Consider the following 21,836-nt stretch of genomic DNA (forward strand, 5'->3'; position numbering starts at 1 on the left):
TAATCAATTGATTGGGCAAAATATCAGCCAGTGTGTACCCAGCTTAAGACTAAATTACCAAGATGAAAACAGTATGTAGTACTTTATTTGGTGGATTTTCCCAAGATAAAAAAAAATAATAAAAGGAAACCCCAGAAAATAACCAATTTTCGCAATGGCAATCTCTTTCTAATAAGAATCTTTACAATGTGACAAATCCTAAAAAAGACATTGATCAAAAGCTGAAAAAGAATAAAAAAATAATAATAAAACACACTCATTTATCTACTACATCTTGAACCATAGATTTACACATACACATTTATCTGTATCATATTTAGGTTACATAGGCTTTATGTGTCACAACCAATTTAATATAATATATTAAAGTTAAATTCAGACAAGCTTTAAGGTTTAGAGTGCTACATTATTGTTTGCTATATTGCAAATTTCTTTGCAATGTGCAACATAGGGACAACAAATAAATAACATTAAATGAATTAAATAAAATTAACTTTTCATTCTTGCCGTCATTCTAAGTGGATTTTTACATGCTTAGACCAAAAGATATTTTAACATAAATGAAAAGTCTATACTTGTCTGGTTTCACTTACTACATACACTCTTTAGTATACTGTATCTAACAGTTTACTGATAATGTATCAACCCGGGATTTTTGTCTGTGTAAATGGATCCACCCAGGTCCACCTGGGATCCAACTCTGGTACATTGCAGGGTTGGCCACGGGTCGTTCCCGTGGCACCCTGCAGTGTAAATGACGCGATCTGGGTCACGATGACCCAGATCGTGCCGCATGTCACCAGATTGGCCAGTTTCAGTGGCGCTTGGAGATGGCATCATCTCCAAGCGTCCACTGCAACGTCGGAAGACCTGGGTCACTGCAGACCCAGCTCCTGTGTGAATGGCGCCGACTCGGTAATAACCTGGGTCGGTGCCGCAGTATGAAAGGTGAAAGTTCCGGGTCTGATCTGGATTGGAACCCTGTTTCAACCCCCAAGTCAGACCCAGAACTTTGGTATACAAGAGGTATTGCTTTAATATGACGGAGATGCAGTTTTTCCTGAAACCTATTTATTTTTGTGCCATAGTCCAGCCAGGACACTTCCAATTCACATAATTGTTCCAGCCATGAGGTAACAATATATTTTTCCAGCTTTTTCGGCAAGTCCCTGGAGGAGAGGTAGAATATATGTTTAAGTCTCCACTGGTCTGTTGTCTATGCATCATTCAAATGTCACTTGTTTGAAATCGCCAAAATTGGAATCAGTTCTTGACAACTCAAAATTAGGGTATTGTTAGATATACTCTATAGAGAGTGTACCCAACAAACTAAATCCGCTTAGTATGGTGAATATTTATTGAAACACCCCTAAGGTCTAGGCGTATTTGTGCCAAGCTTTGCTACACCAGCAAGGATTGCAAGCTGGTGGAAACCTCCTTCAGTAAAGGTGTCTAAACATTACAGGACCCTTTTAGATGTGAAGCTTCCACTGAGGTTATTCAAGGCTTGGGATATAAGGGAATTACACCTAGAGCCCTAGAACCCAAAGTTTCTCACATTACATGATAGCTACAGTATGTATGTGCAGAATAGATAGCGGGTTGGCTGACTACCCCCTTTCCTTATGTAGCATGTTTATCTTGTTCTGTCGTTCATGGCCTGACCCTTTGTACCGTACAATGTGAAAGGACCCTCAGTCGTTCATACAGTACTATGAGTAAAAGTCACAACACAGACTGCATCCTTGATAAAACGAGAAAATGAAATCTGTTTTTTACAGAGAATAAATTATTTACTTAGAACAGTACCAATTTTGAGAAATTGTTCTTATTCTTGACCTTAGACAAAGATACTGGGCACATTACACATCACATTTTGCATGCGATGCATCTCGCCAATCATCGAATACATGCCGACGAAAATAATGGCAGTATGCATATAAAAAATAAAAAAAAATCACAAAGGACAGCTCTCTCGGTAAGCGATGTCCTTTATGATAGAAGGACTTCCGGGTTTATGACTCAGAAGTCCTTCTGCGCATGAGTCAAGTGACGCACGCGCCACGGGGTTGCTTGGATCCCTCACAACACTTTGTGAGTAGAAGCCGATAGGCTTCCAAGCCCCGGAATGGTTCACATTGCGGGGCTTGGTGCATATGCGGTAAGTGGCCAAACCTCCAAATACATAATTTTCAGGGGTTTGACTGCAAAAAATGCAATAGTGCATCCTGTCCATTATCTGCCTCTCTATCCCAAACACAGTCAACCAACAATCAGGCAATCGTACACCCCACCAGGCAATGGAGAGAAAATGGCCACAGCCTTTATTTAAAAAAAAAATCTATACATTTTCACCATTTTAATTGGGATGGGGGCATACCAAGGCACCCACTACTCGGCAAAGCACATCCACAATGTGGCGAATCCACAAATCTGGAATTGTCATTATCACCTTATCATAACCTGTTATGCAAATCTTAAAATATTTATAATGCTACATCTCTGCATATCTACATTAATCTGCATTCAAAATTACACAAACATTGGATCAGGTAGGATTTGTCCTGTTCAGACAGGCACTTGACAATACGAGACGCACTATTGATCTTATACAACACGTAAATACGCACTAGCTTCCTTCATTGGTGCTCGCCCTGGACAGGGAGAAGGCATTTGATAGGGTCTCCTGGTCATTCACGAAAAACTCTATACGTTTTGTTCTCGTGGAGAATTCTTACAGGCAGTTGGTGCTCTTTATCATAATGCTATTATCTCACTCCTGTCCCGTGGTTTACTACTCCTGTCCCATGGTTTACTATCAGATTCCTTTACTGTCACCAATGGCACCAGACAGGGGTTGGGTACGGGATGCCAGTGTTCAGGATCCCAGGGGAGAGAATCCCGACGCCGGCATCCTGTCTGGGTTAGAATATCGACACCTGTCGGTAAGTACCTTAACCCTCCCTCCCCGCCTAAACCTAACCCTCCACCTCATCAGCCTAAACATTACACTCCCCACTTCCCCTGCAGCCTAACCCTCCCCCTAACCCCAATACTTCCTGTCAAGATGTCAGTGGTCGGGAAGCCGATGTCGGGCATTCTGTGCGCTGGAATCTCAACAACCAGGATGTCAACTAGATCCCCCCAGACAGGGCTGCCCTCTTTCCCCACTAAGATTTGCTCTCATCATTGAACCTCTCACCTGTAGGATCAGAGTTAACCCAAATATATATGTCGGTGACTTCCATTGCTCTCACTATTGGCTGACGACGTCCTCATCACCTTGACTAAGCCTCTCATTTCGCTCTCCAATCAATTCTAGGAATTGACCCGCTATGGAGAATTATCGTTCTATAAGATCAATTCCACTAAGTCCGAAGTCTTGCCTTTTCACCTTCCGGAGAATCTAGTTACTCTCGTTTAACTTTGATTAATTTTGATTTCACTTAGCAGAAGGATTCCTAGCACTCTTAAGGTGTACATCACCAAAACATATGACCACCCTCAATAAGGGTAACTATTCCCCTCCATTTAAAGTTATAAATCTAGAATTGTTGCTATTGCAAAAGTATGTCATCTCTTGAGGGGGTCGCATAACTGTTTTTTAGATGAATGTCCTTCCTAAACTGTTATACCTCTATCAGACACTCCCCATTGCAGAGTCTCATCGAGTTCTCTACGCTCTTCAATCCTGTTATAGCAAATTCTGAGCCTGTGCCAGGATATTCTAGCTCAACATTCTGGGGATGGGGATCTGAGATTACCCATACTCCTTCGATACTCTGCTTGATGCTTAAATCAGATTGTGGCTTTGCACTCGCCATGAAAGACAAAATGGTGGGTGGACATGGAGGGAGAGTTGGTGGGATTTGATTCAATATCTTACTTCCCTGGCTCCTTACGAAACCACAGACCACGACCAACCCTTTTAATTCAATTGGTTGCGTGTCTGCTCCTCAATTTGGACAGTTTTAACCAAAAGTTCTCTCTAAATACCCTTCCCCCTCAGACTTCCTTGTGGAACCATCCCTTTTTCCAACCTGGCCAATCTCTCTTCATGGCAGCAATTTGGACCTCAGTGGGTAGCACTCACTTCTGGCAGATCATAATGGATGTCAAGGCGCTACCCTATGTCCCACTCTCATCCATTCCTGCTAGCCCCCCATTGTTACTCGAAGGGCTCTGCACATACAATCTCAATATTTTTACCATATCCTACATATACCACTATTTTGATCTCAGTTGACCCCCACCCCAAAACCACCACAACTGTTCATGAAACCGTCTGGGAGTTAGACTTGGGTATTCCTCTTGGAGATGACACTTCGATACATTATAGCGAATAATGGCCCAAGTGCTCTATCAGCAATCAGCATACCCATAAAAAAGAATTCCTACAAAGGGCTTACCTGTGGGTACTTAATTCCCAAACACCTCCATCAAATCTATCCTAATGCCTCTGACCTGTGTTGGAGACGGTGTGGACACACAGGTTAGTTTTTTCATAGTTGGTGGTCATGTCTAAATATGTCCTCACATCGGAATATGGTTCAATTGCTCGTCACCTCTGTGGCGGCCCTCAATTTTGCTCTCTCGTCAGTTAACCTCTTACTGAGTGCTCCAGTCAGATAGCCAAGTGCATCAACAAGCTGCTTCTGCATATTTCTTGTGCTGCCAAATACCAAGAGTCCCGCAATTGTAAGAAACCTGATCCTCCTTCCCATCGGGAACTGTTGTATTCCATCTGTGCCACAAACCAGATGCTACTCATCACTAGTCTTCAAAACAATACAGTGGGCTAGTACACATCTCACAACAAGACTCTTCCTGGCCTCATGTAATTAGTTGATATTTCTCCCCCAACTTCGAACATCTCCTTTACCCTCCTCTGCCTGCTTTCACCCCCTCCTTCCCCTCCCTTTATCTCCTATACCCTTTCTACTACTTCTTCGTGCCCCTTAACTCTTTCTACATCTTTTCTTTACAACTTCCCCCATTCAGATCATTCAGTTGATAGCTTCACTTTGCTATCTGTTTTGGTCTCACTGTTGTTGCTGGGGACTATGGTTTTTCTTTGATCTTATATTATAAAAGATCATGTTTATTGTTGCTTAAATTGGCATTCTATAATGTGTAACCTTATTTTGATAGTACCCCTCTCTAAATGGTTTCTGTAATTTTCCATTGGTTTTTAGGTCTTGTTATATTTCACAAACCTAATAAATTATTTAAAAAAACAAAAATTACACATAATTTTTAGTAAAATTTCCAAAATAACTATGGTGAACATAAGCACCATCGATGCCTCTGGAGGTATTTTCCAAAATAACCACTACACAGTGCAAAATCATCTTTGGACCCACAGTATGCCTCGATTTATTCAAAAGAACCCAGTGGAAGACACAGGGAAGGCATTTGGAGAGTTCCTTCCTTTCACAAAAAGGATTTGGTGTAACAGTTTTCCAGTGCAGTGAAGGAACAAAATTTCCATTTTTGTAAAGAGATTTATTATTTGGCCACAAAAGTCTACAGAGTATGCAATGCATGGTCATGTACCGCTCCAGAAAAGGTTTTGAAAAACACTCACAGATCAATGTTTTTGGGCTTGGTAACAAACTTTTAGCGGACCTTGGGCCTGATTCAGACCCACTCGCGAGCGGCTGTCCGCTCGCAAGTGGGTCGATGTTCTGCACTGAGCATGCGCATGACGGAGGGAGCTCCGTCGTGCGCATGCGCCAGACGCGATGAGCGAAGAACTTTCCTTCGCTCGTTGTGTCTGATCAAAGGGGGCGTGCTGTCGATGTTGATTGACAGCACGCCCCCTTTGGAGGGCGTGCCTCCCTGACGGGGGCGTTCCTAAGGGAACGCCTACCGTCAGAAGCCGGCCCACTGACATCACTAGTGATGTCAGTGGAGTGATTTTGGCTCTGATAGAGCCAAAATCACTCCGGGCCTTGCGGTTGAAAACCTCAACCGCAGGCTCAGGCTCGCAGTTTTGATGGTCGCGATGGTCAAGACCATCGCGGCCATCAAACTGCACGCTCGTATAGGCTGTGGGTGGTGGAGGACGCTCCATAGTTATGGAGGACGGCCCTCATTCAGAGCGTGCGCTCTGCTCAGAGCGTACGGCTCTGAATGAGGGCCCTTGTTTGCACTTTGTTCTCAATGTGCCTGAAAATGCACTTTTCCGCCAATGTAGAGATCTTCCTATATATATTATATATAAAAGTTAACTCAAAGCAGTATTGGTAAAGACATATGAGGCTGGACTTTGTTCCAAAGAGCACTGCGTGAACCTCACAACAGTTTCCATCACTCCACACAGCTAGGCATGAGTCCCTGTTGCAGAATTATGCCGTGAGAGTGGACGGTAACAGCGACACCAAAATAGAATTATTCGGCACAAGTGACTTACAGAATGAAGGACCTCTTGTTATGTTTCACATTTACAGTAGAATGTAGTGAAAGAATGTCTGTTCCTAAATATAGCACAGTCTCCCTTTAATTTTAGGGTTTGAAATCCTCTACCACGTCAAATGCCCGAGCAACGCTAAGATCTATGCTGTTAGATTTTCCATCTCACAGTTAATATCAGTAATGTTTGCCAGATACATCCTTTCATTTAGACTTTACACTGGCATTGTAAAAACTTGTTAAGGGTTTTCTAAGCTAGCAGTAAAAAAAGGTGAATAAAGTTCATTTCCAGCGGATGCAATGTCCAGAGTAGTTGATTATGTATTAAAGATAAGAATTCTATAACTATCTTCCAAAAGGGATCCTCCCATTTACTACCCAACTGAAGCTGCGTGTGCGTATTTCTCAGATTCCCGCCGCCTCAGACACACACCTGAGAGAATGCTTGGGGAGGCTGCGGTTACATGCATAAACACTCAATTCCTCTTTGACAAGTCTGGACATTGCTTGTCTTTTAGTCTAGGCAAACCCCCCCACCCCCCTTCTCTTTTTTTCCCACCCACCGCTGCCTGCCGAACATCAAAGAGGTGTATGACAACTGTGCAGGGAGGCAGGTGTCCACCCTTCAGTGTGAAGGGGGAGCGAAAAAACAGAATCTTAAATGCTGATTGCAACAGCGTCTTGATAACTGGAGACTCATGGGTGGCTAGAGAGACCGCAAATACTCACTGACGGTCCAAACTTTGAAATGTCATAATCTGACAGAGAGCACTTTAATATTCATACAGCCAAATGAAAGTTTGTTATTAAACAAGCTGATTGCTAGAGTTATTTATTATAGTGCATACATATACCGCAGCACTTTCCAAACAGTATTTCAGTTATTCACATCAGTCCCTGCCCCACTGAAGCTTGCAATGTATATTCCATATCACGGTTAGCATAACAGTATGTTTTTGGAGTGTGGGAGGAAACCGGGCAATCACGGGAAGAACATACAAACTCCACATATATAATGCTTTGGTCAGGAATTTAACTTGTGAATTCTGGGCTGTGTGGCAGTAATGCTAACCACTATGAAAATCGTGCTGCCCCACGCCAAATGTACTGACCCATTCGTCAGAGTATAAAACCAGCAGAGACATTCAGGTCTTCCTCAGCCCTCCAGCTCCGGTATCATTTGTCAGATGCGGTTCTTAAAGTTATCCTATCCCTGCATGCTCCTTTTTGTAATGTCCCAATGTCGGAACAATATGGTTAAACTGAATCACCATAAATGGTCAAATTTAGTGATCTGGATTTAATCCTCAGAGCTGATCACTTCTAAATTTACATGACAGGATAAGTTTTAGGTAACGGTTATCCTGTCTCTTTACTTCTTCATGAGCCTGAAAAATGCCAAATCAGGCGTTGCTTTAGAAGTATCTAAATAACACATGACGACTTTAAAATTACTTAGCAGATTAAATGAAAGAAAGCAGACATTTCAACACTATGTTCTCTATAACTCTTAAGATAATGTTCAAAGGATTTAATTCTCCTCCCTCATTTCAAAATCATTTTCGTAAGCAAAATATGCCAAATATATTTTCCTGACTTACAACGTCAGCTATAAAACTTCACATCTTGTTGCAAGGACAACAATAAAAGTGGCTGGAGGGTCGGTTGTGATGGTGAAATTCACATGAAAAACTTAGCAGAAGGTTTGTCATTTCCTGAATAATTTTCTTGCGTGAATACCGCAACATTAATACTGGGGTTCTCTGTCAAGATCCTCTCTGCAATTGTGCTAATTCCAGCTGGCACCACACCCAGGCGAGAGCTGTGCACTCGCATCCAGGGTAATGGTTTCTCTCTAATGATGGGATGAAATAAGTGACTGCACAGTAAGCATGCTGGAGCAATACAGAACGGATGCACATCATCTCTTTGCCACTAATTGTCGGCTTTGCACAGACACTACCCTGTACACACTTGTCTTGAGGAAAGCATACCTAAATATTGAAACTTAGAAAGTGGCCCCTTTCTTGCCAAGCTGAGGCATATACTAAATGATACGCTGCTACACTAGAAATATAGGGGTAAAACCGTTCTAAAAAAAAAAAAAGAAGAAAGAAAAAAGTTAGAAATATCCTTTTAACTTAAAGCCGTGTGTAATGTGAGCGCTATATAATTGGCTTAATAACAGAGGCATAACTAGGGTATTTGGCCAATATAAAAAATGCCCCCCCAAATTGTGTGTGCATGCCGAAAATAGGCATGGCCACATGCCATAAGGGGTGTGGCCAATGGAAAATGGAGGCGTGTCAATATGACACGCCACAGATTCTAGTCACTCTGGGAACATTCCTCACCATTCCAGTTTGAATCCCAGGTAGGACTGTATGTTAGATGACAGACTGTGAAGTAGCTTGATATACTTAGAATTCACAGTCTTTCACTGTAGTAGCTGGTGGCTCCATTGGTAAGGTGACTGACCGCAAAGCATGAAGGTGCCAAGTTCGAATCCTAGGTATGACTATTTTAGATTAATAAGAATTTGAAGTTGCTTGATATAGTTAGAATTCAGTCTTCCCTTGCAATAGCAGATGGCTCATTGGTAACCAGTGTGACAGCAAAGCATGGAGTGACAAATTAAATTCCTAACTATGATTGTGTTTTGATATGTGGGTATGACTGATGGGGAGGAGATCAGACGCAGGGAGGAAATGCCGGGACACTCAGGGAGCTACATTGCCGAGGGACGTTTCTTCTATAAATGCAACTATGCTGCTCTGGACAGCAGCGCCCCCTCTGCTGGGCCTGCTACTGCGCCCAGGGCACATGCCCTGCTCGCTGCCCCCCCCGGTTATGCCAGCTTAATAAATAGATAAAACAAATTATGCTCTATTGACATTAACTTTAAACATTCACAGTACAATGTTACTACACCATTTTATATGCATTATAGGCATCAAACTTCAATTAAGCTTGACCCCAGACCCCTATTAAAACCAAAACAATGAGTTCTAATTATTATTATAGACTTCACTAGCATACAATGTCAAATATAAACTTGTGCAGATTAGACAATACATCTAGGGAATTATAGCAATTACAAATAATTGCAAGAATGGAGAATGTGTATTAGAATGCACAAGAGTTCATTATCTAGGAGTTTGACATATATGATGCCAGTTAATTCTCATGCAGATGTCCATTGCTACTGTTGTCAAGTAGTTTGCATCAGTGATAAATGTGCAGTGCACAAGCACGCAAGATCTGACCACAGAAAGTCCCTAAAGCTTCTATATAGATATATAGTTAAAATACGTACATAGGATTAAACTACCTTCGACTGATGTGTCTGAAATAAACAGAATATATGAAGTGTTGGTGCGATGACTAAATGGGAAGAAACTAGCCCAATATCTTTGTCTTGGCAAAACTCCTACAAAACCCACAGAGTACCAAGAGGAAAAGGCCTGAAAATCAGAGTTAATTGATTAAAGGAGTGAGGAAACCAAAAATAAATATTACATTCCCTGCCAAAAATCTAACACCAATGTAATTACACACAAGAAATAGAGTGCGTGTATTTTCTGAGCACAAAATGATGATGTGTGCACATACATATAATTAACACTTAAGATCTTACCCGTCATAAAAATAAAAACAAATACTTGTATAGCATATGGAATCCTAACCATAAAAGGGTTTGAAAATCTACAAAATTCAACTTTTCATTCGACACTTCTTTTAATGCCACACTAAACATAAATATTTGTTTGCTTCAGACACAATATAGTAATCATGTTAATGATGGTTCCATAACTTAAAACTCATTTACCAGCTTATGTTAATGTAAGATCATATGGTCAATTTGGCATAATCACCAAATAGACAGACCTGTGGCTTGGACGCGTGTAACAGGCAACAAGGGTCCAAATTCAATCGTGTGTAACCACCATCAAAGAATGATTACAGTAGGGTACTCTTATCCCTGGCAAACACACCTATAAATCACAATGTGCCCAGTGTTAATCAAAATAACTGGTAGAATATTCATTTCATAAATGTGCAATTGTGATATGTTAATTAAACCTGTACATGCATAGCATGTCCGTCTGACCAACACATTACGTGCATGGATCCTGAAAAAGGGATGCAAGATATTCATGAGAGCCGTGAGCTACACTACTATGCTTTACTTTCATATAGAAACATAGAATTTACAGCAGATAAGAACCACTTGGCCCATCTAGTCTGCCCCATTTTTAAACATATTATTACCTCAACCCTTATTGATCCTTACTTCTTCTGAAGGATATCCTTATGTCTATCCCATGCATGGTTAAATTGCTCTACTGTCTTAGCCTCTACCACCTCTGATGGGAGGCTATTCCACTTGTCCACTACCCTTTCTGTGATGTAATTTTTCCTCAAATTGCCCCTGAACCTACCACCCTCCAGTTTCAGAACATGTCCTCTTGTTCTAATACTTCTCTTTCCTTGAAGAACGTCTCCTTCCTTTACCTTGTTAAAACCCTTTCTATGTTTGAACGTTTCTATCATGTCCCCCCCTTTCCCTTCTCTGCTCCAAACTATACATATTAAGATTTTTTAGTCTTTCCTGGTACATTTTGTGGTGTAGACCTTGCACCATTTTAGTTGCCCTTCTTTGTACAGTCTCTAATGTATTAATATCCTTCTGGAGATATGGCCTCCAGAACTGCACACAGTATTTGAGATGAGGACGTACCAATGACCTATACAATGGTATTATCACTTCTTTCTACTACTGATTCCTCTCCCTATGCAACCAAGCATCTGACTTGCCTTCCTCATTGCTTTGTTACAATGTTTACTTGCCTTTAAGTCACCTGAAATAGTGACTCCTAGATCCCTTTCCTCTTCAGTCCTTTCCAGTATAGTGCCATTAATACTATATTTAGCCTTTGGAATTTTGAGACCCAAGTGCATGATCTTGCATTTTTTGGCATTAAACTGTAGTTGCCATGTTCTTGACCATTCCTCTAGTCTACCTAGATCATCAATCATTTGTTTTACCCCTCCTGGTGTGTCTACCCTGTTGCATACCTTTGTGTCATCTGCAAAAAGGCATAGTTTCCCTTCAATACCATTTGCAATGTCACAAATAAGGATATTAACAAGCACCGGTCCCAGTACAGATCCCTGAGATACTCCACTGGTAACATTTCCCTCTTGAGACTGCGCTCCATTTACTACAACTCTCTGTTTCCTATCCTGCAGCCATGATCTTATCCATTCAAATATCTTTGTATACAATCCCATGCTTTAAAGTTTATTTAACAGTCTGCAATGTGGAACAGTGTCAAAAGCCTTACTAAAGTCAGATAAGCTATATCTATGGCCCCCCCTTTATCTATTTCCTTAGTCACCCAGTCAAAAAAGTCAATAATATTTGTTTGATATAATCTCCCCCCAGTAAATCCATGCTGTTTGGGATCCTGCAAATTGTTGGATTTGAGAAGAACTCTTTCTTTTAAGAATGTTTCCATCAATTTCCCTACTACTGATGTAAGGCTCACTGGTTGGTAGTTGCTTGCCTCGTCCTTGCTTCCACTTTTGTGCATATACTCATCCAGCCATTGGCCAGCCCATTATTTCTATTATCCAGGTCCCCTCTAACATTACTATTTGTTATCAAGCATATGTGCATTTATCATAGTAGTGGTTTTCAGTAAATAACTCTTAGCATTATAGATCGTGCAAGTGGACATAATCTCTACACTTTGACATGGCATGGGAACTTTCTTGCTAGGTCCATACCTTTCCCAAGACAGTCAGACATGGTTTCGGATCCATTTCAGGCTGTTCCAGTTTCACCACTCCAACCCAGCCATACTCGTACAGATCTTCCTCGTCGTTGTTGTTGCAAAGTCCCAATGGGTGCATCTGTGACATAGATAAACCAAGAATAATTAGATGGTGAAGATGCTGTACACATTTTTCCCAAGATAATCACGATCCACCAATGTTACAGGTCAACAGACCTCTAAAAAAATAAATAAATAAATCAAGCAACATCCGCATCTAAGTCACCAATATCTAGTACAGGGAAGCAATGGTGATATATGGCTAAGGAGCCGTACATTAAAAACACTTAATTATGCACCCAGTAAATATACAGCATGATGCAAGGTACACACTAAATAAAACCTGCACCAAGGAGCAGATGCGAGAACCGCTAGTCTAGCACACATGTACACCATAAAGATTACGGCCATTACCAAGTCCCTAATACAATAGCGGACGATAGATATGAATGACTGATAGGTGAATAATACACTATCACATATGGTACTGTATATAGAATACGTAAGAGCCAGCAAACACTATCTTGCAGGTTTGTTGCTCTTGTCATGAGTAGAGATTCCAAACTGTGCCTAACAAGTGGTCCATCTCCGCATGCAGCATGGGCTCAGATGTCGTATTATGAAGCTTTAGATAAAGAGGGATTTTCTTCTTCAGTAATATTTTTGGGGGCATGTATAAGATGAGAAAAGAAGAAGGGTAGATGGATGGGCTGTCTTAAAGGGGCCTAAAAGTTTCTTTGAAATGTGTGAGCCTTTAATCCGATTAACGTGATAAAGACAAAACAAAAGGGGAAAAAAAAAAAAAGAAGTTTTTTGTCTGGGGAGGGTGTCAGGGAGAGAGCACGGGGTGAGGAGCAGAAATGGAGGCAAATTATTGTCCTTACATCTTTCTCATGGGTCACAAATTTTTATGACAAGTTTCACTTTGATTTAAAATCTCCTTTATCTCCCATTTATCAGCACAGACAGCACTGCTATTGATCCAAACATTCTCAACACCCCAATAAGAGTAATAAAGACTTCATTGTATATACATCATCAACAAGTACGCTCTTATCGGCACCCATACATAGAGAAAATGCATGTCCCAAATGACATTTTTGGCAATGTGGGGCATACAATAAATACTAAATTATTATATGTAATGGCCATGTTTATAAAAGCTCATCGGCGATTGAACCCTGACCATTGCAACTGTATTCTATATTCTTAAGGATCATATTTTTCAGAAAACAGATTTATTGTTTATATTTTTTTTCATATTTCTTATTTACTACCACTAAGCTACATTCTCACCATCCTCCTCACGCGTCCCCACTATGGCATACCGTGCTGCCTATCAATTCAATATAGACTAGCGAGGCACTTGCTGCCTCATGTCTCAATGATGCAACTTTTTTTTTTGTAGAGATGGATGACACTTTTGCAGAAATCGATGCAATCTATTGCTACCAATTGTGATTATTTATAGCGTTAACATATGATAGAATATTAATTCATTCACATCAGTCCTTCCCCAGGTGAAGCTTATAGGATAACTTTCCACCACACACTAGTGCCAAATCAGAAGCCAATTGATCTACCAGTCCGTGTATGGGACAGATTGAGGGCACCTGGAGGAAATAAAACGCTGACGTAGGGAAAACATACAAACTTCATGCAAAAAGCATCAGAACTGAACTTAAAGTTCCAGTGTTGTGTAGCAGCCGTGCACAATCAAAAAGCTAAAGGAAGAAATAGGACATTAACTATTGCATTCATAGCCCATGAGCAATTCCGATTTGTGCTAAAATGCAATGATATGAACAGCATTTAAGTTTTCAATAAAATGGTGAAGAATATTTTACTCTACAGGTCATCAGACTCAAAAGCAGCCAAGATGGATGGAAATGGCAGCATATTTGTAATTGTCAGCATTTGTGTTTACTCTGTAAACAGTACAGGCAATATATTATTTAAACACAAGTATTCAAAGTGTTTAAGCAACTATTGCAATTATATTCTGATTATATCCAAGCAGTTGATGTGGTATGATGTCTGCATATAGCACAACACGCATTTATACACAGGGCCGGTGCTACCATTAGGCAGCTGCCTAGGGGCGCCGGCCACTGGAGGGCGCCGCTGAGTCCAACCCCCCCCCCCCCCCCCCCCAAGGATGTCTCTTTCAGTCCTAGCCGGGACTACTGACCAAGGCTGATGCAGGTGTGTGTACTGTAGGTAGTGGGCGGCTTTTGTGTGTTGTTATGAGTGCAGACAGTCTTAGTGTGTGTGGGGGTGGTGGTGGTTTTATTGAGTGCTGACAGGGTTAGTGTATGTGTGTGTGGGTTTATTGAGTGCTGGCAAGGTGAAGTGTACAGTATATATGGGTGCATGGAGGGTTAATGGTTGCTGACATATATTGGGCATATATTACGAATTTTGGGACACTGCAGTGTGGCATATTATAAATAGGCGACACTAATGTGTGGCATAGTATGAATTGGAGGGTGCAGGGGGGGTGTAGTAGGTATTACCGCTGGCTGCATGGCTGTCGGTTCAAATCCCGACAGCGGAAGCCCGGCAGGGGTGAAGAGCCCGATCGTTAATACGGTAAGTATAACTAACCCTATTCTCCCCCATAACCCTCCCTTAGGGGGGCCTAACCCTAACCTCCCCCCGAGTGCCTAACCCTAACCCCCCTCTAAGTGCCTAAACTTAACCCTCCCCGTCCCCACAGCCTAAACCTAAGTCTTGCTGGGGGGGGGTGCCTAACCCTAACCCCCCCTTCCCCTAGCCTAAACCTAACCCTCCCAGGGGGGTGCCTAACTACAAGTCCCCCCAGGAGCCCTAATACCTAACCCTCCACCCCCGCGGCTGTCCGCACCCAGTTTACCTTCATTAGGTATGCCGGGCGTCGAGCTCCCGGCACAGGTCTAATTACAGGCGTCGTTTTCGACGCCTGTCATTAGTACCTTGCCAGGATTTTACAGTCGGGAAGCCGGCTGTCGGCATTCCCGACTACATCCCTGCACCGGCCCTGTCTATACACATGCACAAGATCAAATGTGAAACTGGAAATTGAATTAGTATTTTTTTTAATAATGATGAGTGGAATACTGACCCAGAGACGCAAAGGGCACAATCCTATTTGCAAAAGAGATTTCTCTCGAAATGCGTTGGCCCAGAGGAGTTGCTGTCTGGTGGGGTCAACCCTTTTTTAGCTCGCATCCACGGAATTAAGGTACAACTATTTTTTTTTTATATATATTCTTAAATTTTTCCCAATCCGATCACTCCTTCTGTGGTATGCCAGCTACCCCTCCCGAGAGCAGTACTAAGAATCTTTCTTGTATTTATTGTCTGTTTATAATGACACTTAGGTGTCTATTTACTAAGCAGTGTTAGGAGACAGAGTGAAAAGTGATAAGAAAGTGATAGAGGTGCCAGCCAATCAGCTCCCAACTGTCATTTTTCAAACACAGCCTGTGAGATGATAGTTGGAAGCTGATTGGCTGGCACCTTATCACTTTTCACTCTGTCTCCTAACATTGCTTAGTAAATACAACCCATATTTTTGGGAAAAAAATATATAGTTTTAGAAAAAGTTTTTTTGAGAAATTCTCTTTTGAAGTTTAAAAGAAACCTCTATATGATTCAACCTATGATTGACGCTGTTAGTATCGGTACGCACCATTACTGCTTTGCTATAAAGAAACCTTTACAGGCTTCCTATTACCGTTCATAATTGTAAGTAAGGTACGATACCTCCACCTCAAACTTCTGGATATAGAAGAAACTATCCAAGGCAGGAGAGGGCTCTCTTACAGTAACAAACCTCCACCCAAAGAAACCATTACACAAGTCTCTCCCCTCTCTGAACAGTGAGTGGGGGTACGCTCAGTCATACCCATGTCTAGTTATACACCTATTTGAATCTAAAGATGCACTGCATTTTGTTTTACACATTTTTATTTGTTTTATGTAGTATGGTGATAACCCATCACCATTGAGGATTTCTACAGAATAAAAGCAAAGAAACTAAATCATTTATTTAAGCCAAGTATATGCTTATTTTTGTCTATATATATTTTTATAGTTACTTAAAGGTTAGATGACATAGATATTAGTGCTTTTATACACATCATACCCAAACAGTTTTTATCTGTTTTGTGATCTCTGGGATAGATCTTTTGGTGTGAAAAGAGCTGAAATTTATATGTAGCGGAGCGCCAAAATCACGTTACCTATATTTCTTGACACAATCCTATTAGCAGCAATGTGGCGAGTTGCCATTGCAACGATGTAGAAACGCCAGCAACGGCTCCGCAACTTGCCCTTCTCGGTGCCTGATCTCATCCCGGACTCGCAGATTTTTGTAGCCCAGAGGTCCCATAAGTACAGCCACACTTACTTACACTGTGCATTTTACCAATTACGCTGGCAAAACAAGTTGAGATGCTGGAAGAAGTGATGTACCGTGTCGGGAACAGCACATCTTGTAAATAGTTAAGGAATTAAATACCCCCCCCCCCCCAGGTTTGGTGCATATAGCAATCATTTTCTGTGATTAGAACATAAAATGTTTACTGTTAGGTTAGAAAGGGTGGAATTTTATAGGATCAACATTTTAGAATCGTGACACAAGCACCCACAGCTGTAATGAAAATGAGATTGGTTTCTCATGTGACAGGTAAAAAAGAAAAAAAAAAACTGGGTGTACACCGACTCACGTCAAAATATTTCACACGAGTATTAAAGTTCATATCACTATGCCTAGAACGTAAATATTTAGGCTGGAATCTTTTCATCGGAATACCACACACTTCTACAAAACAGCCAGTGTCCTCTTTTCACACCTGAGGAAGACATCCTCAACTAATAAAATATGTCACTTACAGGAAATAATCATTTTAAATTATGTTAGCAGACATTCCTTAAGCGTCTGGGTAAATACTCTCCAACAACGATTCCCAAATGGAAGAAAGCTACAAGTATATTTATCAATTATCAGGACCTAGACCCAATAATTATAATTTCTTATCGTTATTCACGGCAATAAAAAAAATAAAGATTTGCCAGGATATATGAATAATCAACCGCAGAGACAGTAGCCTACCATTCCCGCTAGACTGTTTTTGCGGGGCGCGGCGCCCTGCCCTCCTTCTGGAGGGAAAAAATGCCCTGCCCTCAAAGCCTGCGGGTGCCGTCTTCACCCGCGGGTCGCAGTGTCCCGTGGGTGGGGAAATGTGCGGTGACCCGGTCACCGCCGGTGAATAGACGCCGGGCGCATGCGCCCGGCATCTATTCTCCCTGTCAGCAGCGCTTGGGGACTGCCCGGCGTTTCCGTAAGTGCCGGGCACACCCCCAAGGGTGACGAAAAGGGTGACGTGTCTTATAGATACGCCCCTTTTCAATGGCCATGCCCCCTTTTCGGGTGCACGCGCGGCAGTGCCTTCTCTAGCTCCGGCGCCCTGCCTGCCGCTGGAGCTAGAGTGAACACTAAGAGCCCATCTCTGCAGTGTATGAGAAGTTAAGGGATCGCTAATGCAATTCCTTCACCACTTCTTCCACATTGCATGTGCAAGTGTCGAGTGCCAGGGAGGCATCCTACCTATCACAGTACTTTTTTGCAGTTTGTAGCCTACAGGCTACAATGGCAAACGCCATCTTCAGATAGTGTTAGCTACGTATGCATCTTTCTAGTGCTTGGTAAATTCGTAAAAAAAGCAGCCCCCACAAATGGACTTTCAGTTAATAATCATCTCTCTATATAGTATAGTTAGTATTAAAATATGTACTATACTGGGCCCCACACATTGGGGCTGATCCTTGGTAGTAGAGGGAAAAAAAACAAGTATTTTTGCTCCAGGACAAACCATGTAGAACTGCAAGGGGTGCAAATACATTCAATAACTTATTATTTTTTGCATGGTAAATATTGGCTGCATTTGCATGGAGCCCACAAATACTGGGTATCTTTATTTTTACACTGCAATTTAAATTTGAGTTTGGACACATCCCTCCAATAAAAAAAAAAAAAAAAAAAATGGGATTTTGGTACCTACCGGTAAATCCTTTTCTCTGATTCCACAGGGGACACTGGAGGTGCTTACGCTGGGGTATAGGGCGTGGATAGATGGAGCCGGCACTTTAAAATTTAGACGTGTGAAGCTCCTCCCCCTCTATGCCCCACCAGCCCTCAGTTTAGAAAATGAAGACTGAGAGGAGGTGGAGAACAAGCGGAGTGAAAGGAGAGAAGAACACACAATAACTGAATCATACAACATACAGAACAAAACCGAACAGACAGGCTAAGAGCGCAGAGGTGGGCGTCCAGTATCCCCTGTGGAATCAGAGAAAAGGATTTACCGGTAGGTACCAAAATCCCATTTTCTCTTTCATCCAGTAGGGGACACTGGAGGTGCTTACGCTGGGGACGTCCCAAAGTTATCCCCACGGGCGGGAGTGCTCTGTGGCACCTGCAGAACAAGGCGGCCAAAAACGGGACGCCGAAGAGGCAAACGTATCAAATTTGTAAAACTTGACAAAACGTGTGAACTGAAGACCAAGTGGCCGCACGACATAATTGTGACGTAGATGCTCCTCTACCGGCCGCCCATGACGCGCCCACAGAACGTGTGGAATGAGCCGAAATAGACGAAGGAGGCCGACGGTTAGCACTAACATAAGTTTGATGAATAGTCAGCCGGATCCAACGTGCTAAAGTCTGCTTAGACGCTGGCCAACCCCTCCGAACCGCATCATAGAGGACAAAAAGCGAGTCCGACTTAAGAAGGGAAGCAGTCCTGTCAACATAGATGCGGAGAGCCCTAACCACATCCAAGGTAGAAGAACCAGAGTCCTCCACCAACGATTGTACCACAATAGGCTGATTGATATGGAAAGCCGACACGACCTTAGGAAAGAAGGCGGCTATCGTCCGGAGTTCCGCTCTATCCGCATGAAACACTAGGTAAGGAGATTTATAGGAAAGAGCCCCCAATTCCGAAACCCTTCGAGCCGAAGCGAGAGCCAGGAGGATTACCGTCTTCCAAGATAGGTACTTAAGATCAACTTCCTCCAAAGGTTCAAACATGGGCGACTGAAGGAACAGAAGAACTAGATTAAGATCACATGGATCAATTGGATGTACAAAAGGAGGTTGCACGCGCAAGACCCCTTGAAGAAACGTCTGCACCTCAGGAATGAGGGCCAATTTCCTTTGAAAGAAAATGGAAAGGGCAGAAACCTGCACCTTTAAAGGTTCCCAGACGAAGGCCAGAATCCAGACCCGCCTGAAGGAAAAGCAGAAACCGGGATAAGCGAAAGGTCCAAGACGGAAGATCCCGACTGGAACACCATGAGATATAAGCACGCCAGATGCGATGATAATGCGCAGCCGAAACTGGCTTCCTGGCGTGTTGCATGATGGGAATAACCGCATCTGGGATACCTCTACATCTTAGGATATCGGTTTCAAGAGCCACCCCGTTAAACGTAGCTGCGCTAAGTTGGGGTGTATGAAAGGACCCTACTGTAGAAGATCCGGGCGCAGAGGAAGGGGCCACGGATCGTCTGATAATAGGGACCGAAGGTCCAAGAACCAACTTCTCCGAGGCCAGTTCGGGGCCACAATAATTAACGAGGCTGACTCCTGTTTTATTCTTTTTAGAAGACGAGGGAGAAGGGGAATCGGAGGGAAAAGGTAAACAAAGTCGTAGTTCCACGGACTCGTCAGAGCGTCTACTGTTTCCGCCTGCGGATCTCAAGTTCTTGACACGTTTACTGGAAGCTGACGATTCAATCGTGACGCCATGAGATCCACCTGAGGACATCCCCATCGACGTATCAGCGCATTGAACACGTCTGGATGAAGCTTCCATTCCCCGGGATGGACATCCCGTCGACTTAGGTAATCTGCTTCCCAGTTGTCCCCACCCGAAATGAATACCGCTGACAGGATTATTGACTGATTCTCGGCCCACCGGAGGATCAGAGTTATCTCTCGCATAGCCATGCGACTCCAAGTCCCTCCCTGCCGGTTGATGTAAGCGACAGCCGTTGCGTTGTCGGACTGAACTCTTACCGGACGAACCTTTAGCAACTCTGTTGCCTCTATCAGAGCATTGTAAATCGCTCTGAGTTCCAACACATTTATGGGCCACTTCTGTTCTAGAGGGGACCATCGACCCTGAAAATGAGAATCGAGGACTACTGCGCCCCATCCTTGAAGGCTGGTATCCGTGGTTATGATGATCCAGTCCCACATTCCGAACCGATTTCCCGCTAACAGATTGCTGGATTGTGTCCACCAAAGAAGGGCTACTCTGGTAACCGGGCTCAGACGGATCTGTCGATGCAGGAACAGATGAGACCGTGACCCCTGTGCTAGCAGGTCCAGCTGAAACACCCTGGAGTGGAACCGGCCGAACTGTAGTGCCTCGAAAGCTGCTACCATCCTCCCCAAGAGACGCAGACAAAGAAGCAGGGACACCTTCCTTGTTCTGAGGACCTGCTGCACTAACAACCGGATATCCCGGGCCTTGTCTATTGGAAGAAAAACTCTTTGTGAGGCCGTATCCAAGATCATGCCCAGAAACAGAAGTTTCTGGGACGGATTGAGATTTGATTTCTTGAAGTTGATTATCCAACCGTGTTGGATTAGGGTCCGATACGTCAGTAAGGCCTGATTTGATAGAAGAGATACCGATGGAGCCTTGAGTAACAAGTCGTCCAAATAAGGGATTATGGCCCAGATTCAGACCCACTCGCAAGTGGCTGTCCGCTCGCAAGTGGGTCGATGGTCTGCACTGAGCATGCGCACGACGGAGGGAGCTCCGTCGTGCGCATGCACCAGACGCGACGAGCGAAGGAAAGTCCTTCGCTCGTTGTGTCTGATCAAAGGGGGCGTGCTGTCGATGTTGATTGACAACACGCCCCCTTTGGTGGGCATGCCGGGGGCGTGCCTCCCTGACGGGGGCGTTCCCAAGGGAACGCCTCCCATCAGAAGCCGGCCCACTGACATCACTAGTGATGTCAGTGGGAGTGATTTTGGCTCTGATAGAGCCAAAATCACTCCGGGCCTTGTGGTTGAAAACCTCAACCGCAGGCTCCGGCTCGCAGTTTCGATGGTCGCGATGGTCACGACCATCGCGGCCATCAAACTGCACGCTCGTATAGGCTGTGGGTGGTGACCCACAGCTATACGAGCGTCCAGGAGGACGCTCCATTTTTATGGAGGGCGGCCCTCATTCAGAGCGTGCGCTCTGCTCAGAGCGTACGGCACTGAATGAGGGCCTGTGTTCACTCCTGATGACCGAAGGAGAGCGATCATGACTGACATGAGTTTGGTGAAGACGCGGGGAGCCGAGGATAACCCGAACGGCAATGCCCGAAACTGATAATGATCCTTCAATATTGCGAAATGCAGAAAAGCCTGGTGAGGTTCCCAAATGGGAACATGGAGATAGGCATCCTTGATATCCAGGGATAATAGGAACTCCCCTGGTTCCAAGCTCGCTATGACTGACTGCAGAGACTCCATTTTGATGCGATAAATCTTGAGATACAGGTTCAAAGACTTGAGGTCTAAGATGGGCC

At 43.3% G+C, this 21,836-nt stretch overlaps 1 protein-coding gene across 1 annotated transcript in view; it reads right to left on the reverse strand.

Moving 5' to 3' along the window:
* Positions 1 to 21,836, reverse strand: part of ZNRF3 (zinc and ring finger 3) — a 159,231-nt gene that overhangs the window by 32,584 nt on the left and 104,811 nt on the right. Inside the window, exon 2 of the mRNA XM_088449113.1 lies at positions 12,208 to 12,333. Within this exon, the coding sequence (XP_088305239.1) occupies positions 12,208 to 12,333 (126 nt within the window). The remainder of the gene's footprint in view (positions 1 to 12,207; positions 12,334 to 21,836) is intronic.

Source organism: Taudactylus pleione, unplaced genomic scaffold, assembly GCF_031769625.1.
Source record: "Taudactylus pleione unplaced genomic scaffold, aTauple2 ptg000479l, whole genome shotgun sequence".
NCBI lineage: Eukaryota > Metazoa > Chordata > Amphibia > Anura > Myobatrachidae > Taudactylus > Taudactylus pleione.